At 44.8% G+C, this 26,235-nt stretch overlaps 2 protein-coding genes across 5 annotated transcripts in view; one reads left to right on the top strand and one right to left on the bottom strand.

The window, feature by feature from the left end:
• LOC144496746 (butyrophilin subfamily 1 member A1-like) overlaps positions 1–26,235 on the top strand; it is a 284,881-nt gene that overhangs the window by 84,755 nt on the left and 173,891 nt on the right.
• Positions 18,703–26,235, bottom strand: part of LOC144496761 (lysosomal thioesterase PPT2-A-like) — a 44,201-nt gene continuing 36,668 nt past the window's right edge. Inside the window, exons 8-9 of one of the 4 annotated variants that reach the window (XR_013498422.1) lie at positions 24,714–25,596; positions 18,704–24,665 (exon numbers count right to left, since the gene is read on the bottom strand). Coding sequence is in view for 2 of the 4 variants with exons in the window: in XM_078217286.1 (XP_078073412.1) it covers positions 25,453–25,596 (144 nt within the window). In the remaining 2 variants the exon portion in view is untranslated. Of the gene's footprint in view, positions 25,597–26,235 lie in introns of all 4 variants that reach the window. The other 3 variants (XR_013498423.1, XM_078217287.1, XM_078217286.1) reach the window with 3 other exon arrangements.

The raw sequence follows: 26,235 nt of genomic DNA, 5'->3' as shown, positions 1-26,235 counted from the left end.
AGCTTCCTTTCTAGGTGGAAAGAATCTCTCCATCTCTACCCTATCCAGCCCCTTCATTATCTTATAGGTCTCTATAAGATACCCCCTCAGCCTTCTAAATTCCAACGAGTACAAACCCAATCTGCTCAGTCTCTCCTCATAATCAACACCCCTCATCTCTGGTATCAACCTGGTGAACCTTCTCTGCACTCCCTCCAAGGCCAATATATCCTTCCGCAAATAAGGGAACCAATACTGCACACAATATTCCAGCTGCGGCCTCACCAATGCCCTGTACAGATGCAGCAAGACATCTCTGCTTTTATATTCTATCCCCCTTGCGATATAGGCCAACATCCCATTTGCCTTCTTGATCACCTGTTGCACCTGCAGACTGGATTTTTGCGTCTCATGCACAAGGACCCCCAGGTCCCTTTGCACAGTAGCATGTTGTAATTTTTTTCCATTTAGATAATAATCCAATTTGCTATTATTTCCTCCAAATTGAATAACCTCGCATTTGTCAACATTATACTCCATCTGCCAGATCCTCGCCCACTCACTCAGCCTGTCCAAATCTCTCTGCAGACCTTCTACGCCCTCCACATGATTCACTTTTCCACTTATCTTTGTGTCGTCTGCAAACTTTGTTACCCTACACTCAGTCCCTTCCTCCAGATCGTCTATATAAATGGTAAATAGTTGAGGCCCCAGTACCGATCCCTGCAGCACGCCACTAGTTACCATCTGCCAACCAGAAAAGCACCCATTTATTCCGACTCTCTGCTTCCTGTCGGATAGCCAATCCCCAATCCACGCTAACACCCTACCCCAACTCTGTGTGACCCAATCTTCTTCAGCAACCTTTTGTGAGGCACCTTATCAAAGGCCTTTTGGAAATCCAAAAACACCGCATCCACCGGTTCCCCTTCGTCAACCGCACTAGTCACATCTTCATAAAAATCCAACAAGTTCGTCAAGCACGACTTTCCCCTCATGAATCCGTGCTGCGTCTGCTTAATCGAACCATTCTTATCCAGATGGCCTGCTATTTCTTCTTTAATGATGGATCAGAAAGCATCTCTGGAGAGAGGAAACAGAGTTAATGTTTCAGTCACTGAGCTTTCATCAGAAATGGGAAAAGTAGAAATCTGATATTCTTGAAGCAAATGAAATGGAGAAAGAGTGGAAAGTGACCAAAAGGGCCCTGTGATGGGGTGGAAGACCAAGCGAGTTAAATGACAGAAGAGATTAACGTGCATCAAGGATCAAGGAAGCGTTAATGGGACAGGTAAAGAAACAAAAGATGTGCCTAGCAGAAGTGAGAATGGCAGAATCATGAACAGTTGCAATCTAAAAGGGAAAAAAAGAATTTGCACCAACACTTTCTGCACATCCTTTGGTAAAGACACATAGCAGATTGTCTTCCTTGGTGTCAGAACCCATGTCAACCATGATTCCAGAGATCACTTTGGCAGTCATACTGCTGCAAAAACCAGTAAATTACTCAAACACCAGCTACGTACAGTGCAGTTTCACTGGATTTCCATATCCCTGCACACTGTATATAATTATCAGGCCAGCAGTTCATTTTACAGTTTTGGCAAACAGTCTAATTCCATATTGCTGTCCTTTCCTTTGATTCACATTAGTTCATACTTCCACTCTTCAATCTCCTTTTTATCCACACTTTTTTCCCATCTATGAAGAGCTGTTTTTGACAGTCCTGCAATTTATGTTCAGGCAATTTGAACAATTTGGGAACATGTTCCAAAACAGTCAACTTGTCTCTACACCTGCTCACTTTCTTTGTTCACATTATTTTCCAGCAACTGGTTCTCCTTCTCCAGCTCCACCAGTTGTATGCGATTGCTCAAGACTTTTGGTTGCTGCATCTCAGACCAAGTAAACATTAGCTTTTCCATCTGAACCTGTGTCAACTTGAAAAGGTCATATTTGCAAGGATGTTGTTTAATTGGAACAACACTTGCTGCAACTATCTCTTGCTGCAATTATCTTAGCACTTCCCAGCATATTCCCACATACTTGTTCATGTGATATTAATAACTCTTTCATGTCAGTTCGATTTTCCTCTGCAAGGTAATTCAGTAATTTATCCCAATTTTTAGAATGTCCTCATTATCCAATTTAATTTGAGGAATGTTAAATTCAGAGTCATCTGTATTCAGTTCTTCACTCTGAGTTATAACCACTAAAACACTCTTCTTCTGCTCTCCTTCCCTATCAAAATACCTTTTAAGCATATTCATATTACACACTCTGAATTTTCCTTCTGTAGGCATTCTTATCAAATAATTCACCTCAGTCAATTTCCTTTCAATTTGATAAAGCCCACTAAACCTTGCTTTTAAAGGTTCATCCACCACAGGTAGCAATACTAAGACATTATCCCCACTAGCAAAACAATGAACTTTTGATTTCTTATCCGCTTCCTGTTTCATCGCATGCTGTTCAACTTAGCCAATTCACCTGCTCTATTCAACCTTTCCCTAAAATTTGATACATAGTCCAAATATGTAGTCTTAGAACACTCACTCATCAATTTCTCCTTAACTAATTTAAGTGGTCCCTTACCTCATGACCAAAAACAAATTCAAATGGACTGAATTTGGTTGACTCATTAGGTGCATCCCAATTGCAAGGAGTACAAATGGAATTCCTTGATCCCAATCCTCTGGATAGTCTTGACAATAAGCCCTCAACATTGTCTTTAAAGTTTGATGCCACCGCTCTAATGCTCCCTGCGATTCTGGATGATACACAGTTGATTTAAATTGTTTTATTCCTAAGCTATCCCGCTTAACCTCCTTGAATAACTTCGATGTAAAATTTGATCCTTGATCTGATTGTATTTCTGTGGGTAGTCCCTATCTAGTAAAAGATTAGGTAACTCGACAATCCTTTTAGCTGTAATGTTGCATAATGGAATGGCCTCTGGAAATCTAGTCGACACATCCATTATGGTCAAAAGACATTGATTCATACTTTTTGTTGAAGGGAGGGGTCCTATGCAATCAATTAAGACCCTTGTAAAAGGTTCCTCAAATGCTGGAATGGGTATTAAGGGGGTTGGTTTTATCACCGGTTGCAGTTTCCCTATGACCTGACATCTGTGACATGACTGGCAAAATTTAACAACATCTTTATGCAGTCCAGGACAATAAAAATGTTTTTGTATTTTAGCTTGAGTTTTCCTTATTCCCAAATTATCTCCTATTGGTACCTCATGTGCTACTTGCAAAACCTCCTTTCTATACCCTACCGCCAATACCAGTTGATAAACTTCTGCCCACTTTTCTCCACTTCCTCATTAAGACATCATTTTTAAGGTAATGACATTCTGATATACACTCAGATTCTTCTTCTGTGTATGCTTTTTGTTACAACTGTTTTATTTCTATATCTTTCTATTGTAACTCTGCCTACTTCCCCGAACTAAAAATATCCACCTTATCCTCCACCATTCTTGTTCTTTTCCAACCATCTGATCAAAAATTGTTTCTGATAATTGAACTTCAACTTCCTTATCTTCACTCTTTGATTTCTCCTCTTGTCTTAGCCTGTGACTTTGTGACCTTGTTACTACACAATCAGGAATAATCCCAGATGTGTGTCCTTCAACAACTCAGTTGTTTGATTCTCCACTGGCATTTCAACCACAGTAGGCATCACTCCCACCTGTGATCCAGCTGTATCATTACCCGAGATAAACTGTATTCCTGGACAAGACAATTTCTCTATTACTCCTACTACCACTTCACCATTCTTCACTGGACTCTCCAACCTCACCTTATATAATCGAACACTACTCTTCTCACTCTGAATTCCACATATCACTACCTTTTCTGGCAATACTCCTTCCAAACTACATAACTCCTCATCTCTGACCACCAAAGATTGACTTGCTCCCATATCGCTTAAAATTTTAACCTCTTTACCTACTCCTCCTGGTACACAAGTAAACTTTACTGACACAAGTAAATTCTTTAAAGGGATCTGGCACCTTCTTATCAACCCTGACCAGGCTGTACGCTCTTTTGCACCTCTTTCGTTTTAATTGGGCTTTCCTTTAGCACTTTAATAAACCCCACTGGCTTATCCTATCAGTCTTCTCAGTGCTTTCCTCAAACTGTGACTTTGCATGTTTCCCTTTTGCCTTCCCTTGCCCGGACATGACCACGGCTACAGTGATTCCCGCACTTCCGGTGACCGCATTAAAGATGGCGATTCACGCGCAGCCGCCGCCTGCATTAAAGATGGCTGCGTCCGCGGAACACACGTGGCGCCACGAGGCTTCGGAATCGGCTTCGCCCGGCAGACTTTAACGAAGTGGCCTAGCTTACCGCATCCGGAGCAGATCATTGATGAATACTCACGTTTCCCTTTTGCCTTCCCTTGCCCGGACATGACCACGGCTACAGTGATTCGGACCCTGAACACGCTCTTCACCCTGTTCGGCTTCCCATCCTATGTTCATAGCGACCGTGGGTCCTCTTTCATGAGTGACGAGCTGAGGCAGTACCTGCTCGCCAAAGGCGTTGCCTCCAGCCGCACCACTAGCTATAACCCCAGTGGTAATGGTCAAGTAGAGCGGGAGAACGCAACCGTCTGGAAGGCTGTTCTATTAGCGCTACAGTCTAGGGGCCTTCCAGTCAGCCGTTGGCAAGACGTCCTCCCGGATGCATTACATTCCATTAGGTCACTCTTGTGTACAGCGACCAATACGACCCCTCACGAGCGGAGGTTTTCGTTTCCCAGGAAGTCCTCCTCGGGTACTTCGCTCCCGGATTGGCTGATGTCCCCGGGGCCCGTCCTGCTTCGGAAGCATGTCCGGACCCATAGGGCAGACCCCTTGGTCGAGGAGGTCCAATTGCTCCACGCTAATACTCAATACGCTTATGTAGCGTACCCTGATGGGCGGGAGGACACGGTTTCTGTCCATGACTTGGCACCCGCGGGTGCCCCTGAGGCCATCTCGTCCTTCCGCCCCAATGTTCCCGGTGTTGTCCACTCGGAGATTGCTGCGCCTCTTCCTCCCTCACTCCCTGTCCCCAATGTAGTGCGCCCAGAGCCTGTTGCGGCCCCCCACCCCCCAGCTCCGGTTCCCACTGTTCTCCATACGCCACCAGGGCCACTGCTCACTCCTCTCGCCCCTGTGTACAGCTCGCTTGAGTCGCCGGAGCCGTCGCCACGCAGTACCCGACGACTGGACGGGACGACGGATCAGTCCGCTTCACACCATCTGGCGCCTTCTCTCGACGCTCACTGTACGGAGCCTGGGCCGACATCGCTCCCTGCTCGGACGACTCTGCGACCTGCACTACGACGATCGCGACGGCGGATCAAGCCACCGGTTCGTCTGGACTTGTGATATTGTTTCCGCTTCACCCCCGTGTTGTTTTTGTAAAGGAAGGGGTGAATGTGGTGGACCTCAGTTGTGCCTTTGTCCTATATGGACCACCGTTGTGTGTTTGTCACACCTGGCCACATCCCCTCCCGGGTTGGTTCCTCCCCTCGGCACCTGGTATAAAGGTGGCTGTCTCCTCCCGCTTGTTCAGTCCAGGTTGGTTATTTGTTGGGATCTGCTCCTGATTCTGTTGTGAATAAAAACCTGCAGTTGTATTGGCACACAGGTAGTCTTTCACCTTATTGATAGCGCATCACAGTCCATGTCTGAACCTCGGCACCTCGGCCTGGAGCAGCAGCTGCTTCATCTGGTTAGGCCTCAGTCAGTACAAGGTGCACTCCTGTCCCAACCCGGAACCCCAGCACTCAGTGTAGTCCCTGACCACTCCCTGTGGCAAGACAGTGCCACTGCACAGTGCCCTGGAGGGGAAGGCTGAGCAAGACTCCCTCAGGGACCCTCACCCAGAGAGCTCTGAGAAATGAGAAGCTGCCCCCGAGCAACACAGATATCACTGGTCCACAGGCCAGCACCTGAAGACAGCAGGAGGAAGCCCACCAAACATCTCCAGGGCCTGCCTACAACATCCCCACACTCTGCTCGCAGCGCTTACCTCCTCACGCCAGTTCAAGGCTGCTGCATCAGGTTGAGACTTTTATATATCTACTCTGATTCGTGTCAAAGTGACATCATACCAAAGAGGTGGGAGACGTTAACGTGGGCGGAGATTGTCGTGTCGATCCCGATAATGAAATGCTAAACTATGGTAATGATGCAAATCAACAATCGTGGGACGCCGGTTTTCAGCGCAGTCCCGGCGACGCCATCTTTTTCCGGTTGCGAAATGCGTGCGGGTTGTAAATGTTTGCAGGGAACCCGCGAAATGGCTGACACGCGAATCCCCCGACCCGACACGCTCAAAAATGTGGACGTTGCAATAGGAGAATCGCCCCCACTATACCCAGTTAAAGTCATCTAAGAAATCTTAAGAGACCTAACTCTCTCCCCGACTGGCAGGGCTAATGTTACCTTTTTCCGAGGCTCTTACTCCCTTGGTGACCCTTACAAAGACATGGGAGGTGTGGATGTATATGTGGAGGGAGATACCAGCCTGCGCCCGGGACAATACGTCCAGATCCCCACAGGAGGGACAGGATTTCAGATCGAGTCCCGCCTGCCATCAGACACAAGTGATTAAGCCAGTTTGGGGAAAGACCATGTCAGCACACACCGTTTCCGTGCCCCTCGAAAAACCCGGAATTCCAATTAGGATCAAAGATCCGGGCTGCGGATGGGCTAATACAGATTGGAGATCTGACATCGTAAAACAGCCCACGAGATGATGTTTCCCACAGGAATTATGAAAGGGACACTGGTTCATCACCTTCCGAGTTGGAACTAAAAACAGAAAAGGACTCAGAGAGACACTTGGTTATCAAGGGGATATAGGATGCAGACACAGTGTTGGGTATGTGGGCTTATAGATGTAACATGACGGAACCAAAAGAGGGGGTGTGGGTATTCGGTCCATATTTAAATTTAACGGCAGGATGAGCCAATGTCCCTCCTTTTGTGTGGGAACCTGGCTGAGGAGGTCAGTACTGTCAGGAATACCGTACCCATGTAATAGATAGACTGGGATGTAGTGATGTCAGGTGTTATAATCTTAGTATTTGTGGATATCAAAAGCCTACCCGGTGCCCTCAATTGGTTGAACTCTCCCCAGACGGACTAGTTAGGATTGGGAAACCTAAAACCCTATTACATGATGTTGTGACATCTTTAGAAATATCGCATAACGTCTCAGTGTTATTAGAAGTTCTACACTCCAAGTGCCATGATCATCCCAGTGCCATTATGTGGGTAAAAATCAGACTACAGGAGGCCATAGATGATACAATTACAATTAACTCCTGAGTCAGGGGTATGCAGGCAACATAAAAGGAGCAGTTTAGGAGACATTGCAGGGTTATTTGGCAGTGCAAATTCAGTCATGAATTTAGTGCAGCTAACTGAGACCAACAGTTACGCCCCCTGGGTAGCTGCGGAAGTTGGAAAAGGGCTACAATATGGGCACAAAGGACTGAGTCTGCACTGACTGCCATAAATCTACAGGGAGAAGGGCTCCTGCAGGCCTTGGGCGAAGTATCTGTGGGTATAATTAACACCACACAAGCAGAGGATCAAAGATCCAGGCCTGTGATACCCTTGCTAGAGATTTGATTGACAGCATCCGGGCTGATGTTGAGGACTTGAGATTCAGGACTATTCCGCGGCACTTATTCACCCCCCTCTATAAAGTAAACCTCCTTAACATACACAGGGACAGGCACGAACTGGTGGTCACAAGACCAGGTGGCGAGCCAGTAGAAGGAGCAATAAAGTTTATGATGGCAGTCCCACTGGAGAACCCATCCAAAGGTGCAAGAGGGCTGGGTTTACCAGACTGGAACCAGGGGATACATAACACATCAAGGAGGCCTGGCATACATGAGCACTGTGGAGTGCTGTTCAGAGTCAGCACATTACTTGGTGTGTGCCTGTAGGACCCTTGAACCCTTGACAAATAACCGCAAGGTGATAGTTGATGTTCTGCCATTGAAGGAAGCTTTTAAAGCCATACAGGTCGGACCGACTCAGTGGTATTTTGCCATGCCAGAGACAGAGATAATCTCGGGGGGCCTACTTTGTGGTGGCAGTCACAGCTTCTGTCTGCAAGTGGGAGAATTTAACAGTGGGAGAATTTCACTCCCAGGAAGAAAGTCAGGTTACCTATTTGGGGGCCTGGCGGGATGATTCCCTGTGTATTGATGGAACACAAGGCAATATAATCCAACAGGCCATGAAGAGAGCAACAGAACTCACTCAGGAGTATGTCAGGCACTCTGAGGTATAGACAAGCAAGGGGAGTGGAGAGGGGTCTGTAGAACTTGTTTTCGGGTCTGTAGAACTTGTTTTTGTGTATCCAAAAACAGATAAGAAAAGCAGCTGTCCCTGCTGTTGTACACAAGCTTATGATTTTCCCAGCTAATTGTGTTCAGGAATGTGGGTAACCCAGCTAGTATAAGCTAGTATCCATTTTGTGTTCTTTTATATTATGTACTTCTGTTTAACACGGTGGAGCTTACATGCATGCCTTCTGTGATCGTATAATAGATTCATATATATTTATTATATACTATTCATCCTTACCAATATAGATTGTTATATAGGCCCATGTACTTCAGTTAACTTGTTTGTGCAAACTGTGACTTTGCATGTTCTAATTTATTACAGTGAAAACATCTGAGACTTTTAATTTCTCTTCCACCCTCCTGTATTTCCTTTTTAGCCTGAGGTACACTGTCTTTATTATCTTCCACAAGGTCTCTTTACCACCTGAGGATTTCTCCTTTCTCCAGTTTCTACCCTTCATATGGTGAAACTGATGTTGGAAACCAGACTTTGATTTATGAATTAATTCATGACCATCCACTCTTTTTGCTGCTTGTCTCGCAGTTTTACACATTTGTACTTCTAACATTTCAAGTTCAAATTGTCTTTCCAGTTTCTGAAGTTCAAATTCTCTCTTTTCTTTTTCTTCTGCTGGAGGTTTCCTTTCTTTTTATTCAGCTGGCGCTATTTTTTCTTTTCCTTTTCCCTGATCTATAAGTGAAGAAGTCTCATTTCTTTTTCTTTTCGTAATTCAAACTGTTTCAGTTCTTTTGGCTGCTGTCCCTCCCTTTCTCTGCTTTTACTGCTGCAATTGCTTCCCTTTCCTTGACTTTCGCTAGTCTCGCTTTTTCCTATATTTCGAATTCAAGCTGCTTTAATTCTTTTTCATGTTCAAGCTGTTTCATTTGGAATTGAATTCCAGCCGTCTCCAGTGATCCTGATTGTGTTTCTGGCAATTTTAAATGCTGAGCTATCCCCACAATTATCTCCTTTTTCCTCACAGCATTAGGCAATGTCAATTGAAGGGACAATCGGTGGGCGTGGGTGGCCCCGCTGCCGTTCTGCAGAGAGGATCGGTGGGGGAGGGAGGGAGGCCAGGAATCGGGTCGGCCATCAAGGTGAGGGGTGGGGGGGTCGGGACTGTGGGGCAGGGAATCGGGGGAGGGCGGGAGATCGTGGCTGCTGGAGGGGTAGGGGGTCAAGGCTGGGCCGGACATGGTTGGGGGGCCAGCGACTGGACAGTGGGTGTGGACAGCCGGCGTTGTGGAGATTGCAGGGCTGGCCAGCGGTTGGGAGGCAGTCAGAGGCCACTGTGCATGCGCCGATCTCAGCGCAGACAGATTGGCGCAGGCGCAGTGGCCCGCTCAGCACGATGCTACTGGCCTCCCATCCCCTCATTTTCAGCGTGAATCACGCTGGTGCATTCTGCAGTGCACAGAGAGTGGGAGATTCATTTTGAAACGCCCACTGAAAAAACCAGCGTGATTTATTCCAGTTTTCACGCAAATTCGACACTTAGGCCTGAACTCTACCACCTTGCCCATCCTGGACTCGGCTGCGGGTGAGAGTCCCACAACGGAAATCCCCATTGGCCTCGGGTGGGATCTTACAGTCTCGCCAGAGCAACACCATAAAAACACACACTTAAAATGTTTGGGGGAGAATTCACAGACGCAATATTTTTTCCAGCACCCAGGTGGCACAGGCTGGACAGTGGATAGGGAAGTTTTTCAGTAAAATGTGTGGGAGCTGTATTTGGAAGGTTTCCCAGTGTAGTCCCCCTCCCATGCCATTCTACCAGTAGTGGGAAGGACAGCACATAGATGGAAGTGACCAATTAAATCAATTAAAACACAGTTGAGGACCATCTTCACAGACCAACAGTATTTTTATAGAGGCAGGGTGATTTCTTCCACACTTGGGGAAGCGGAGGGTAGAATGAGACATTTCTCTTTCTGTTGAGATGGCTTTGTAGGGGAGTTAGAAATTTCTTTTCTCTGGCAGAGCCAAGCAGGCATGCCCCATTCACCAGAGGGGAAACTCCCGAGTAATGGTATCAGGACTGCAGATACACTCTTTGCCACTGGAGACCCCTCCTTAAGTCATGGAGGATACGGAAGTAAAAGCCTCCCCAGAAAGTTGCTGGATCGTCACTGCTGGGGAGTGTTGCAGGGCAATATCAGGGATCATATCTTTTATATTTTAATTTTTTGTTCGTTCATATTTTGTTTGATTTCAGTGTAATACATGCAGAGGTACATAGGACAAGCCCAGAGAGATAGGCCTCACCAGAGGGAAGAAAAGGGTTAATGCAGACAGCTAGGGGCCTGCTCTGCCGACAGATAACAACTAACATATGCTATCAACTTCTAACAATAGTAATGCGCAGGAGATCTTTCCAAGTTATCACCACAATGGGAGAACCAGCATTAGACAATCAGGCTCCATACAGTCTAGGGAGGTCATAGTCTTCTGGAAAACATGATCACCGAGCAGAAGGGGGGAGCAATTAACACATCGTTGTAGATCGGTTGGGCAAACACAACGCTTTGACATTATAATCAGGTAAATGGGAAATGTCCAGAGAAATGATTAGCAGGGATGTACTGAACAATGTATTTGCATGATGAGATTAAAAGAACTATCTTGCATTCAACTTGAGGAATTAATATGATAATGTAAAACTTTGTGATTCGGAAAAATCTACACAGGCAACCTGGGATTTCAGGCCCGAAGTCATCTCTCCCTCATGCATGTGGAATAAAAACTGTTCTTGAAGTTTGACACGGTCTCCAAGGCTCGACTCATTTTATTTCCCTCTTATGGGGTGGGGGCGCGGGTGCTGGGGTTTGAAGCACTCCTGAATGGGATGGGGGGTCAGGGCTGGCCTGGGAATGCTTGTGAGGCCCGGAACTGTCAGACTCTGGCCTGAATAGGCCCCGCCCCATGAGCTTTTAATGATATTCACGATTGTGACCTCTGCATTGCACAGAGTGGGAGATTCGAGTCTGAACTCCCACTGAAAAAACAATCGTGATTTACATCAGTTTTCCTGCGAATTCAGCACATATAAGAAGCTCTGGTATGGAAGCTTGCATCATCAGAACAAGTGCAACAGATATCCCACACTGCTTAAACTACACTTCCTCACATCCAGCTTCTTGTAAGGACTCCATTCCATTCCAGCAGTTTCTCAGTTTCAAAGTTTCCTTTGTCCTCATCTACAACCCCACCATTCACTGTATTCAACCAATCATCCTCAATCATTTCTGCCACTCCAGTGTGGTCACCACCTTCCCCTCCCCTTTCAATCTCTCTGCAATATCCTGGTCCATTTGTTAATCACCCACTGCTCTTACCATTGCTGCTTTCCGTGCAAGTGTAGGAAAGGCAACACATGTCCTTTTACCTCCTCTCTTCTGAGATTCCAAGGACCCAAACACTTGTTCCAGATTATACAGCAATTTATGTATAATTCTTTCAATTTGGTTTTACTGCTCATATTGGGGAGACCAATCACAGATTGGATGACTGCTTTGCGAACACCTCTTGTTCAGACCGTAATGGGATAGAACTTTACATGGAGCCATAACTTCTTGGTTCCCCAGCATTACATTTGGGGGATACCCAATGATGCCCTGGGGAATCTCTCAAGGCAATTGTCCAGAAAAGCTAACTTCCCCGAGACAACTTCACTGGGCTGGAACCATCTAACAAAGCAATTTAAATCACTAACTTCAGACAATTCTGCCAGTTTTACCCTCATGGTTACTCTGAAAAAGTTAGTAGGAAAAAAATACTCCTAACTTCAGAGAAACTATTTTAAACACCCAAACCAACTCCTGACAACACCCACACCCACAATAGGTGTGCTTCCTCAGTTGCACACTGTTGGTCAGAACCTATCTGGAATACAATGTGGAGTTATGAGCACCACATCTTAATAAGGTATACTGTGAGAGGAAGGGTCTGAACTGGATCACAGATTTACTTGAATGACACCAGGGTATAAATTGCTAAATTATTCGCACAGCCTATGTCAAGTTGGTTTGCATTCCCTTGAGTTCATTAGGTTAAAAGGTGATCCTACAAAAGGTGTTTGAAATGATAAGAAACCCATGAATTTTCTCCAGTGGGGGAGGAAGAGAACAATATCTTACAAATAAAGTGAAGCCATTTGAAATCTGGAAGCATATTCTCACAAAAAGGGTAATGGAAATCTGGTACTCTCCCCAAAAACCTCTTACTCTTGGTAAATTCAAATTTAATATTGATGTATATTTTATTAGGCGATGGCATTGAGTGATTTGGAACAAAGGCAATTAAATGAAGTTGAGGCACAGATCAGTTGTGATCCAATAGATGGATTGATTGTCCTACTGGTGCTTTAGTAACACAGGAACATAACATAGGAACAGGAGGAGGCCATTCAGCCCTTTGAGCCTCCTCCACCATTCATTAAGATCATGGCTGATCTAGTTGTGGTCTTAATATCACTTTCTTGTCTGTGCCCCATAACCCTTGACTCCCTTGTCTATACAAATCAGTCTAACTCAACCCTGAATAAATTCAATGGCCCAGTGTTACGGGTAATATATTAGCATGGATAGAGGATTGGTTAACTAACAGAAAGCAAAGAGTGGGGGTAAATGGGTGTTTTTCTGGTTGGCGATCAGTGACTAGTGATGTGCCTCAGGGATCAGTGTTGGGACCGCAATTGTTTACAATTTACAGAGATGATTTGGAGTTGGGGACCAAGTGTATAGTATGTCAAAATTTGCAGATGACACTAAGATGGGTGGCAGATCAAAGTGTGCAGAGGACGTTGAAAGTCTGCAAAGGGATATAGATAGTCTAAGTGAGTGGGCGAGTGTCTGGCAGATGGAGTACAATGTTGGTAAATGTGAAGTCATCCATTTTGGTAGGGATAACAGCAAAATGGGCTATTATTTAAATGGTAAAAAATTGCAGCATGCTGCTGTGCAGAGAGATCTGGGTGTCCTTGTGCAGGAATCTCAAGGAGTTGGTTTGCAGGTGCAGCAGGTAATTAAGAAGCCAAATGGAATTTTGTCCTTTATTGCTAGAGGGATGGAGTTTAAAAACAGCAAGGTTATGTTGCAGCTGTATAAGGTGCTGGTGAGGCCACACCTGGAGTACTGTGTACGGTTTTGGTCTCCTTACTTGGGAAAGGATATACTGGCACTGGAGAGGGTGCAGAGGAGATTCATTAGGTTGATTCCGGAGTTGAGAGGGTTGGCTTATGAGGAGAGACTGAGTAGACTGGGGTTATACTCATTGGAATTCAGAAGAATGAGGGGAGATCTTAGATTATGAAGGGAATAGATAAGATAGAAGCAGGGAAGTTGTTTCCACTGGCAAGTGAAACGAGAACTAAGGGGCATAGCCTCAAAATAAGGGGAAGCAGATTTAGGACTGAATTAAGAACTTCTTCACACAAAGGATTGTGAATCTGTGGAATTCCCTGCCCAGTGAAGCAGTTGAGGCTACCTCATTGATTGTTTTTAAGGCAAGGATAGATGCATTTTTGAACAGTAAAGGAATTATGGGTTATGGTGAGCGGGCGGGTAAGTGGAGCTGAGTCCACGAAAAGATCAGCCATGATCTTACTGAATGGCGGAGAAGGTTCGAGGGGCCAAATGCTCCTGCCCCTAGTTCGTATGTTCTTATGTCACAGCGTTCTGGGGAAGGGAAGGGAATTCATAGAATCACTACAGTACAGTGCAGAAGAAGGCCATTCAGCCCACCAAATCCACACTGACTCTCTTACAGAGAGTATCTTACCCAGGCCCAAACCCCACCCTATCCCTGTAACCTCATGAATTTACCCCTAATCCCCCTAGTCTGAGCATTTTTGGACACTAAGGAGCAATTTAGCATGGCCAGTCCCCTAACCTTCACATTTTTGAATTTGAGAGAGGAAACCAGAGCACCCGGAGGAAACCCACACAGACACGGGGAGAATGTGCAAACTCCAAACAGTCACCCAACGCTAGATTTCTTGCATTCCACTTGCGAAGAAGCCTTTGAGAGTAAACTTTTCTCCTCATCTCCATCTTAAATGGTAGACCTCTTATTCTTAAACTGTCTCCCCTCAATATCGTCTCCCCTATGAATACCTACCCTATCAAGTCTTCAGGTCTTCGAAATTCCAATGGGCATAGGCCCAACCTGTTCAATCGTTCTTCATAAAATAATCCCAAACCCCAGGAATGAATTCAACACTGGATTCAACACTGGATTCAACACTGGATTCAACACTGGTTCATTCTTCACAAATGCACCATTCAGTGTATTTCATGTTTTAAATATTCTTGATTGATAGAAGACACACCAGGATGAAAAGACTAATAGTGTGAACACCTTGTGATAACTGCAGGGAGTAACTTTTCCAGATCCAAACACACCAGCAGTTAACATGCAATGTAGGATTGTCTTAGCCAGATGCAGCACTGTCAGAAACATTCTTAAATCTGTCTCTCTCTGCTTCCAGCTATACAGCAGAACTATTCCTTATATTTTGAGTTTTTATACTGGAGATTTTCCAAGATTCAATGGTACCCACCCTTCTAGATGTGGACTGTGTACCCTGCAATCTATAATATCCCTTTCATAAAAGAGAGCAAACATAAAGAGAAATCCAAAAGTCTGGCCAACGTAAGAAGGAATCAAAGGTCTTTTATAGCATAATAATAAAATGGTTGTCAGGAGTGGTCAGATTGATTAAAGAGCAAAATTGAGGCAAAGAAATGGTTGAAGTACATGAGTAATGGGTACATGAGCAGTGATGGGTCAACATGATTACAATGCTGATAAAAATCAGAGGCAGCTATGCTCACATTTCCAATGGATGCTCCCAGGTGGACGAGCTTCTTCCACCTGGATTTTGAAGATGAAAATCTAGATTTCAGTTTAACCTGAAGTGTCCGCCCTTTACTTTAAACAAAGAAAAACCCACAACATCAGCTGACTGCTATCGTACTGAAATAAATTGACATAGACAGTGACAAGGTATTGGAGGACAAAAGTGGACAGATCTCTAGCTCCAGATGAATTGCATCCCAGGCTGCTGTGGGAGGCAAGGGAGGAGATTGCAAGGCTCTGATCCAAATTTTTTATTTCTCTCTAGCTATCGGGGAGGTGCCAGAAGACTGGAGAACAGCTAATGTAGTTTTGCTAATTAAGAAGGATTGTAGAGATAACCCAGGGAATCCGTCTGACATCAGTGGTAGGGAAACTATTGGAGAAAATTCTGAGGGAGCGAATCTATCTCCACTTGGAGAGGTAAAGTTTGATCAGGAATAGTCAGCATGGATTTGTCAGAAGGAGGTCATGACTAACAATCATGATTGAATTTTTGGAGGTGACCAGGTGTGTAGAAGAGGGTAGTGAAGTTGATGTAGCTTGTATGGATTTCAGCAAAGTCTTTCACAAGGTCACATGAGAGACTTATAAAGATAAATGCACATGGGATACAGGGTAATTTGATAAGATGGATTCAAAATTGGCTTAGTTGTAAGAGAGAGGGTGATGACAAAAGACTGCTTTAGTGACTGGAAGCCGGTGTCCAGTGGCGTACCACAGGGATCTCTTGATTAATAAGGAGATCAGGGGTTGTGAGGAAAAGGCAAGAGAATGGGGATGAGAAAAGTATCAGCCATGATTGAATGGCGGAGCAGACTCGATGGGCCAAGTGGCCTAATTCTGCTCCTATGTCTTATGAACTTATGGTGATATGTCCCCTATTATTTGTCATTTATATGAATGACATAGATCACTGTGAGGGATAGGATTAGTAACTTTGCGATGACACAAAGATTGGTTGGGTGGTTAACAGTGAGCTTGAGTGCTTTGAGCTATAGGAAGATCTAGATGGGATGGTCAAATGGACAGAGAAGTGGCAGATGGACTTAACTGTGAGGTGATACACTTAGAAGCAGCAATTTGACAAGTAAGTATTCAACGAATGGCATGACATGAGAAAGTTCTGAGGAAAAGCGACCTTGGCACATTTGTCCATAGATCCCTGAATGTGGAAGGGCTTGTTGGAGGGACGGTGAAAAAGGCACTTGGGCCACTTGCCTTTATCAATCGATAGGTTACAAAAGCAGGGAGGTCATGTTGGAGTTATATAGAACTTTGGTGAGGCCACAGCTGGAGTACTACGTGCAGTTCTGGTTGCCAAATTATAGGAAGGATGTGATTGCATTGAGAGTGCAGAGGAGATTCACCAGGATGTTGCCTGGGATGGAATATTTAAGTTATGAAAAGAGGTTGAATTGGCTTGTGTTGTTTTCGTTGGAGCTGAGAAGACTGAGGGGTGACCTGATCGAGGTGTACAAGATTATGATGGACATGGACAGGGTGGATAAGGAACAGCTGTTCCCCTTAGTTGAAGCGTCAGTCACCAGGAGAAATAAGTTCAAGGTGAGGGGCAGGAGATTTAAGGGGGATGTGAGAAAAAGTGTTTTTACAAAGCGGGTGGTGACGGTCTGTAAGGGTGTTAGAGGTGGGTTGCCTCACGTCCTTTAAAAAATACCCGGAAGAGCACTTGGCACGTCAGAACTGTCAGGACCATTCAAGCGTTGGTAAATGGGATTAGGTTAGTAGGTCAGGTGTTCCTCACTGTTGGTGCAGACTCGATGGGCTGAAGGGCCTCTTCTGCACTATGTGATTCTGTGAATGGGTATCAAATTGTACTTTATTTCTATTTGCACAATCAGTTCATCTTTTTGAATGCTGTTCCCGTTTATCTTTTAGATTTGTACTGTCTGATTCTACCTGTCACTGAAAGAATTTCCTGCATAGCCAAACAATCTCAAGGTTGTAGAAAAGTTCACATATCTTGGCAGTGTGCTCTCTAAAGAAGCCATTATTGATGAAGATAAGTGTATACATCCAGAAAACAGGATCTGTTTGCTGACTCCATGATTGTGTCTGGAGCTGCAGGACCTTGAGTCGAAGACTAAAATCAAAATCCCACCAAAGACAGCTTAGGTCCTTCATGAAAATTGGATGCAGAACAAAATCAGAAACAATGAAGTCCATCAAATGCACAACTTCAAACATGCCAGAGGAAGGATAGAGGTAGCACAGCTGTAGAAAATTGCCTAAGCACCAAACACCATGAACTGTCACTTCTGTGAGAACCTACGCCGGCCTCTCACATTAGACTCTTCACATCATGAGAAGACTCAGAAGATGATGGCGTCACTTGGATATAGTGAATGAGGAATCTAGCAACATGACTGCTAATGGGGAGGAAGTGCTCCTTCTCCTGGGCCATCCAGCATGGACAAGGCTGTGTGAAAGAGGGAGACAGCAAGAGCAATCCCTATCATGTCTAACCTGGACAAGTGGATGGATAAATGATTCAGGACCATCAGCAGACCCAGCAAGACATCCACCAATTTACCTCTTGACCGCTACATCAGGTGGCTAAAGTTTCAGAACAAGGGGTTGAACTGAAGGCAGATGTTGCAAAGCAGCCCTTTGAAGTGGAAGACTGGCAACAATCTCTTACAAAAAGTCAATAACTTTAATTAAACACTGCATGTTAAAGAAGTCAAATCCAGAGGAAAATGCTGAATAAATATCAATGCTATATAAGACCCTGGTCAGACCCCACCTTGGAGTACTGTGCTCAGTTCTGGTCGCCTCATGACAGGAAGGATGTGGAAGCCATAGAAAGGGTGCAGAGGAGATTTACAAGGATGTTGCCTGGGTTGGGGAGCATGCCTTATGAGGATAGATTGAGTGAGCTCGGCCTTTTCTCCTTGGAGAGACGAAGGATGAGGGGTGACCTGATAGAGGTGTATAAGATGTTGAGAGGTATTGATCGAGTGGATAGTCAGAGGCTTTTACCCAGGGCTGAAATGGTTGCCACAAGAGGACACAGGTTTAAGGTGCTGGGGAGTAGGTACAGAGATGTCAGGGGTAAGTTTTTCACTCAGAGGGTGGTGGGTGCGTGGAATGGGCTGCCAGCAATGGTGATGGAGGCGGATTCGATAGGGTCTTTTAAGAGACTTTTAGATAAGTACATGAAACTTCGTAAGATAGAGGGTTATAGGTAAGCCTAGTAATCGCTAAGGTAGGGACATGTTCGGCACAACTTTGTGGGCTGAAGGGCCTGTAATGTGCTGTAGTTTTTCTATGTTTCTATTCACCTGTGAAGCACATTCTCCTGTTTCAGAGAAAGGAAGGCACCCAACTGGCCAGCCTATTTGGGAATGAAGAATCAGTCTAGAATGTTGTCATGGTTGCTCCAAAATGGATAACAGACATTTTATTGGCAAAGAACTTGCAATCCATACTGAGTGGGGAGACTGATTATTAGTGTTTAAGTGGTTTCCCCTTCTTTAATAGGAGAGTCATGATTAGCCTATGTCACCAGCCTTTCCCCAGATTATGTTGTATTCACTCTCCAGGATGTTCAAAAATACTGCTTAGAATACAGCCCATCCGGTTGTGTTGAGTTGGAGCCGCACTCATCCAGGCAAGTGGGAAGTATTCCATCACACTCCTGACTTGTACATTGTAAATGGTGCACAGGCTTTGGGTTATCATGAAGTTAGTTACTTGCTTAGTCTAGTATCCTAGTCTCTGACCTGTTCTCATAGCCACAGTATTTATATGGCTAATAGATAAAAATGCTGGAACATCTCAGCAGGTTTGGCAGCATCTGTAAGAAGAGAAAAGAGCAAACGTTTTGAGTCCAGAGGACCCTTTGCCAAAGCCCTTTCGAGTCCAGATGACCCTTTTATATGGCTAGTCCAATTCAGTTTCTGGTCAATGGTCCAAGATGTTGACGGTAGGGGACACAGTGATGGTAATACCATTGAATGTCTAAGGAAGACGGTTAAATTCTCTCTTGTTGGAGATGGCCATTCTCTGGCACTTGTCACTGATGTTACTTATGTCACCGACAGGAGGGGGGGTTAATTTAAACCGCCCTGATTTACCCATTCTCTTACCTGGCCACCCACTCCCTGAGGCAGGGGATGAGTAATGGCCTGTAACACAGTTAATATCCCACTGAAGTCAGGTTGAATCGCACTAGTCACACACTATTTTTTAAAATACTTTTATTGGACAGTAGAAGAATGAGGCAGCATTGGAATAATTTACAAAACAATCCGCAGAATGGTAGAACCAACAATTAAAGAGAAAGCTCAATTTGTTGATAATCAGTACATGTTCTTCAATCTGGTTCAATACTTTTACCCCTCAGTTTTATTCAGCCATGACAGCTGGGGCTAACATTCTACAGAATTACATAGCCAGTCCTCATCTGGATCTGACATTGGGCCCCTCTCTACATTGATGCCAGCCTCACAGTCTATAATATCTGAGCAGATCACGACTGGCACCGCAGGCATTGACTTGTCCTGGACAATGGGCCCGGCCTATCACTGAATGGCAAAGTCAATCTTCTCAGACTGGGGGTGCATTGCACCCTCAAAATCAACATCAAAAGGGACAATTTGCCCTTTGAGTCAATGACTGTCATGGATAATCCCACTTTCATTACATTGATACACTGAGTACTGTGTGGGGAAATGATCTTTTATTATTGTCTATTTATTGAATATCAATAAAACTGAAAATGACATATTTGAGGATCATTTCCCATCTCTCATCAACATCTGGCAGTTTCAGAACCAGAAAACTTTTTATGAAGGTCTGCGTGAAGATATGTATCCTGTTCCTGGCTTCTATTGGAGAAAGAGGGAGAAAGGTTGAGTGTTCCCAGGAGTTTTCAAACAGGAGTTTGTACAACAGGCACCTGACAAGCAGGTTGTCAGTCATAGTTTCAGACAAGTATTGGGGGGGGGATCTCATTGAAACTTACAGAATAATGAAAGACCTGGATAGAGTGGACATGGGAGAGATGTTTCCATTAGTTGGAGAGACTAGGATCCAAGGGCACAGCCTCAGAGTAAAGTGATGACCCTTTAGAACTGAGATGAGGAGGAATTTCTTCAGACAGAGAGTGGTGACTCAATGGAATTCATTGCCACAGGAGGCTGTGGAGGCCAGGTCATTGAGTGTATTTAAGACAGAGATAGGAAGGTTCTTGATTGGTAAGGGGATCAAAGGTTATGGGGAAAAAGCAGGAGAATGGGGTTGAGAAATTTATAAGCCATGATTGAATGGCAGAACAGATTCGATGGGCCGAATAACCTAATTGTGTTCCTATATCTTATGGTCCAAGTGATGGGTCAACATGATTACAATGCTGATAAAAATCAGAGGCAGCTATGCTCACATTTCCAATGGATGCTCCCAGGTGGGCGAGCTTCTTCCACCTGGATTTTGAAGATGAAAATCTAGATTTCAGTTTAACCTGAAGTGTCCGCCCTTTACTTTAAACAAAGAAAAGCCCACAACATCAGCTGACTGCTATCGTACTGAAATAAATTAGCAAATACAGCAGACACCAGTTATGCTTACTGAGGTCAATATTACTGACTAATCAGTACTCAATAAAAAACCCGTGCTATTGTTCAACCTGAATAAAAGACGACTACAGTTGTGAGGACAGCACTGAGGAGTTTAGACCAGGATCAGTGAAACTGCTCAACAAACAGTACTGATAAAATGGGAAAGAACTATCAGCAAACCTCGAGGAGGCTTATTCCTGGGATAATACCAGCCGGCAGTGCTGAGCATGGGTTCTACTAAGCAAGGTGAATACGCTAAACATTTCTAGTGTCCAAAGGTCACAAATGGAAGGAACACAAATATCACAAAATGTGGATCTCACATGCAGTGTGCAGCCACTCCTGAAATAAGTCTACCCGAGAGACACTGCTCACCTAGAGGTAGCTCCCACAAATCTAACTCGAAACATAAAACAAACGAAGAAGAATGAAGAGTTAAAATGCTGTTGAAACACTGGAAACAGAGCAGCCAATGAGTCTGAATAACGAGAGTATTTATAAAATATACAGTAACACTGATTGCACAATATTGTATATTGCACTGTTTTACTCTCACCCACACTCTTTCAAATCAAACTGCTGCTCCCCATGTTTAGATATCAATTGTGACAGGAAGTTAAAAAAAATCCCTCAACTTGTTTCTCTCTCTTCCACAAGAATTATTTTTTATCAAATGAACTGTAAACACTATGTATCTGTAAATGGATTAGTAATCAGACACTGAGGGTTATCATTATGGGTGCACAACACTCTTCAAACTCCCCGATGCACTGTTCATATGAAGACATTAACTTATTTTAAACTGTCAAAGGTGCCGTTCAGATAGCAAACTGAGCTGGTCACAGCAGCGAGCTGGGTTAAGTTAACCAAAGGTGTGAAGCAAATCAAACGTAATGTTTCCAAAATCCATCACTGTCTGAACACTCCAGTAACTTAAAAAAAGACTTATTGGAGAAGAGGCACCAATCAACTATGATGGCATTGAATGGGTTAATGGCGCCCTCCTGTTCCTATGTACCAGCTACATCAAACAGATGTGCTTGAAATTAAACCAGAAATGCTGGTTTTTCTGGCAGGCAGAATCTGCAGAGAAACATCCAATGATTCAGATGGATGACCTTTCATCAGCCAACATGCTGCTGCAGTTACACCAAAGGTGCAACTCCGAGGTAAGACACAGCTTTAAGAATCAACACTGGCATCAGGTTAGACATCAAAACAAAAACTCTGGTCAAAATGCAATGCTGCAGAATGATCTACTTGAGTCAGGTCTTAACAAACTAGATCTTTAGCCTTCTTTTCACACATTTCTAGTTAAAACCCAAGTCTCTGCAAACAACCAGGTTAACAAATCTCGTCATTAAAACAAACTATATTTATGATCATAAAAATTAAAAGCTTATCTGAAAAGAGAAATAACTGATTTAATGAGCAGATGTAGTGTGATAGCCTCGCCTGATTAAGCAATTAGTGATGGGCAGCAAATGCCTGCCTTGCCAGCAACACCTATATCCCAGGGGCGGCACGGTGGCACAGTGGTTAGCAGTGCTGCCTCACAGCGCCAGGGACCCGGTTCGATCCTGACCTCGGGTCACTGTCTGTGTGGAGTTTGCATGTTCTCCCCACGTCTGCGTGGGTTTCCTCTGGGTGCTCCGGTTTCCTCCCACAGTAAAGTTGAGCTGATTAGGTGGATTGGCCATGCTAAGTCACCCCTTAGTGTCCAAAGATGTGTAGGCTAGATGGATTAACCATGGTGAATGTGCAGGGTCATGGGGAGAGGGCCTGGATAAGACACAGTGTCGGTGCAGCCTCAGTGAGTTGAATGGCCTCCTTTTGCACTGTAGGGATTCTATGATATTCAGTGTATTTCCCATACTTTTATTTTGTATGTTCACTCCCTTCAATTTCTCTTCCCAGCTACACCGGCTTAGAAAACATTGATGGAGAAACCAGTGCGGCAATTCCTTACAGCAACACAGCTCACTCTTCTCCCCATTCACTTTCTGCCATCTCTTGCTCACCCTCATCGAGGTCACTTACACGGGCCTAGCAGCCTAAACGTTATGAATGTTTCTTGTCGAAAGCCCTGACGCTACAATGATACAAGGGGCCGAAAGTGAATGAGCAAATGGAGATCTGATAAAAACTGAGCCCGCTGCTTGCCCAGATTTAAGCAATAATTCCCATTCCCCAAACGTCTTGACAAACACACAGAAGAGGTTTGAGGTCAATGGTGTCAATAAGTTGTAAAACTGCTCTAAGAGACTCAAACAATGTTTATAAAACTGACAGTCCACGCATTATCTCTTCAACACAATTAAAATGACGGGTGGGAATGGAATTGGCTTCCTGCAATACCGCTTTTGAACAGTAGCTGGCAGTGCGAAGTTCAAGCAAAAGCACCGCCTGCTGGGGAGAAGCAGTATTACCGGGAAAAGCAGCTTATTTCAAACCCAACCCCCAACTTATCCCCATCGCCTATATTGGGTCGCCTCCTATTCATGAGGCATGCGCTACTTGTCCACCGTTCATGAGGCATGCGCTACTTGTTACTAGTCCACCGTTTACTTGCTTTAATACCCTTCCACAATTTTATATAAAAGACAAAAATCTCAGATATACGACGCTTAAAAACCCAGTTCCTTCATTCAAAACTATTCCTTTGAAATATGGTTTTAAAAGTTTAGATATAGAAAACACTTTTCTTCCTTTCAAAAAACATTTACATTTCCCTTTACATGATTAGATGCCGGCGTGGCTGAGGGGGAAGCGAACTTTGAACAGAGGCAAACCAGACGGAGCTGGTCAGATACTGAACTTCGTCAGGGAGACAAAAACTCAAAACAGGAAAGATTGAGGGTCAAATTCACGCAATGAATCCCACGGCAGAAAGCCAGCCAATAACTGGGGGATGGAGGTATTAACCTGTCCAGTGGGTATTTAAGGAGGCAGCAGGAGATATTAACCTGTCCAGTGAGGGGTATGTGAGAAGGAGGCAGCAGGAGGGATTAACCTGTCCAGTGGGGGGGGGGGGTATGTGAGAAGGAGGCAGCAGGAGGGATTAACCTGTCCAGTGGGGGGTATGTGAGAAGGAGGCAGCAGGAGGGATTAACCTGTCCAGTGGGGGTTAGTGAGAAGGAGGCAGCAGGAGGGATTAACCTGTCCAGTGAGGGGTATGTGAGAAGGATGCAGCAGGAGATATTAACCTGTCCAGTGGGGGGTATGTGAGAAGGAGGCAGCAGGAGATATTAACCTGTCCAGTGAGGGGTATGTGAGAAGGAGGCAGCAGGAGATATTAACCTGTCCAGTGAGGGGTATGTGAGAAGGAGGCAGCAGGAGACATTAACCTGTCCAGTGGGGGGTATGTGAGAAGGAGGCAGCAGGAGATATTAACCTGTCCAGTGGGGGGTATGTGAGAAGGAGGCAGCAGGAGATATTAACCTGTCCAGTGGGGGGGTATGTGAGAAGGAGGCAGCAGGAGATATTAACCTGTCCAGTGGGGGGTATGTGAGAAGGCTGCAGCAGGAGATATTAACCTGTCCAGTGGGGGGGGGTATGTGAGAAGGAGGCAGCAGGAGATATCAACCTGTCCAGTGGGGGGTATGTGAGAAGCAGGCAGCAGGAGGGATTAACCTGTCCAGTGGGGGGTATGTGAGAAGGAGGCAGCAGGAGGGATTAACCTGTCCAGTGAGGGGTATGTGAGAAGGATGCAGCAGGAGATATTAACCTGTCCAGTGGGGGTTAGTGAGAAGGAGGCAGCAGGAGATATTAACCTGTCCAGTGAGGGGTATGTGAGAAGAATGCAGCAGGAGATATTAACCTGTCCAGTGGGGGTTAGTGAGAAGGAGGCAGCAGGAGATATTAACCTGTCCAGTGGGGGGGTTAGTGAGAAGGAGGCAGCAGGAGATATTAACCTGTCTTGTGGGGGGTATGTGAGAAGGAGGCAGCAGAGCGTTGATTTACAATAAAGACTTGGGTGGGTTGCAGATTATTTCATGGTCTGATGCCCATCCTTCATATGTAGTTACAACATTTACAAGATTCACTCCCAATGATCTGTCTGCCTCTTCTCAGCCTGCCCACTCGATTTTGTGAGTTTTTGTTTCAGAATCAATGGGCAGAATACCTGAGGTAGTCATTGAGTATTAATCTCATATTTAAAATCAATTTGAAAATTGGTTTGTATAGATTCAAAGCACATGGTCAGCATTCACCTAAGAAAGCAGCATTAGAGCAGGTTCCCTACCTGCTTCCCCTCTCAATGAGGAACAGGAGTGGAAAGGTGGTTAAAAAAAAACTTGTAAACTTTATGCCAATTCTCAACATTAAAGTGGGTTCTTCCCTGCTTTGGGTTTCATCAGTGAATGGTGCTGTTCTCCTCCCCATCCTCCCCCCAGCCATCACACACTGAGGCAGCTAAAACAACCACTGGTGCTGCCCGGTGAGATCCAGTCTCTCAGACCAGTTTCGATTGTCATTGCATTGAAACTGCCCCCACCCCCAGGAACAAACTTCCAGGTCTGGACCCCCAGCCCAGTCCACCTCCCTCCCATTAGCTGCAGAGGACATTACTTTGTAGGTTCAGTTTAGTTTGCTTCATGCACCCGGTTCACAGTTCGCCTGCCCCTCACTATATGGATGTCTCGTTTATTTTTACGTGAGCCATTTGATGATACAGTTGTCGAACACGGTTCGGTTGGAGTGCCACTTTGTGTGATGCACATTATTAACTACAAAAGTGTTAATAGCCCCCCTGGCATCCAGACTTTTCAGGCCGAACGTGTCCTTGATGTAAACCTGGACAGAAAGAGAAATATTAAGTTTTATTTCATTCAGAGAGTATAACTTTCACACATTATTCATGGCTCTGAGTAAATATTGTTAAACTTGGACAGGGCAGTGATTCTCCCCATTCAGTCTGTTACTTAGATTAAATCTTGAGGCTATTTTACCCCTGGAACTCTGCTCTTCGCCTCTCAGTCAACTCCAGCAGACCAGTAACACTGCCCCCAGCAGCCTACACAGGTCAATGTCTTCAGAAATGGGAAGGACAAGCAAAATAAAACATTCAAGCTCCATCAGTTACCTTTCCTAGCAACTGCGGTCACTGGTCTCAGAAAGCAGAGGGATAAACACTTTTGGGGAAATATGAATGAATTCTATCACACTGTGTGTGCCAAACATTTTCTCACCAAAGTACTAGATCTCAGGCTAGAGCTCACAGGGTGACCCCCAAAGCAACTGAACCAGGGAAAGGGAAGGGACCAGGTAAGACCCAGTCTAACATTTAGAGAGAGTAATGCCTGCTTTATCTTACAATGCCCACTGTTCTCTCACCCTGTATTCTTCCACGGGATCAATTCCTTCATTACAGCAACAATATGCATTTATAACACAATTAAATGTCAAAAATGGGTGTTAAGACTATAAAAATAT

The sequence above is a fragment of the Mustelus asterias genome, chromosome 8, assembly GCF_964213995.1.
Source record: "Mustelus asterias chromosome 8, sMusAst1.hap1.1, whole genome shotgun sequence".
Taxonomy (NCBI): Eukaryota; Metazoa; Chordata; class Chondrichthyes; order Carcharhiniformes; family Triakidae; genus Mustelus; species Mustelus asterias.
Note: the sequence above shows the minus strand (reverse complement) of the source record. Positions and strands in the feature narration are given on the sequence as shown.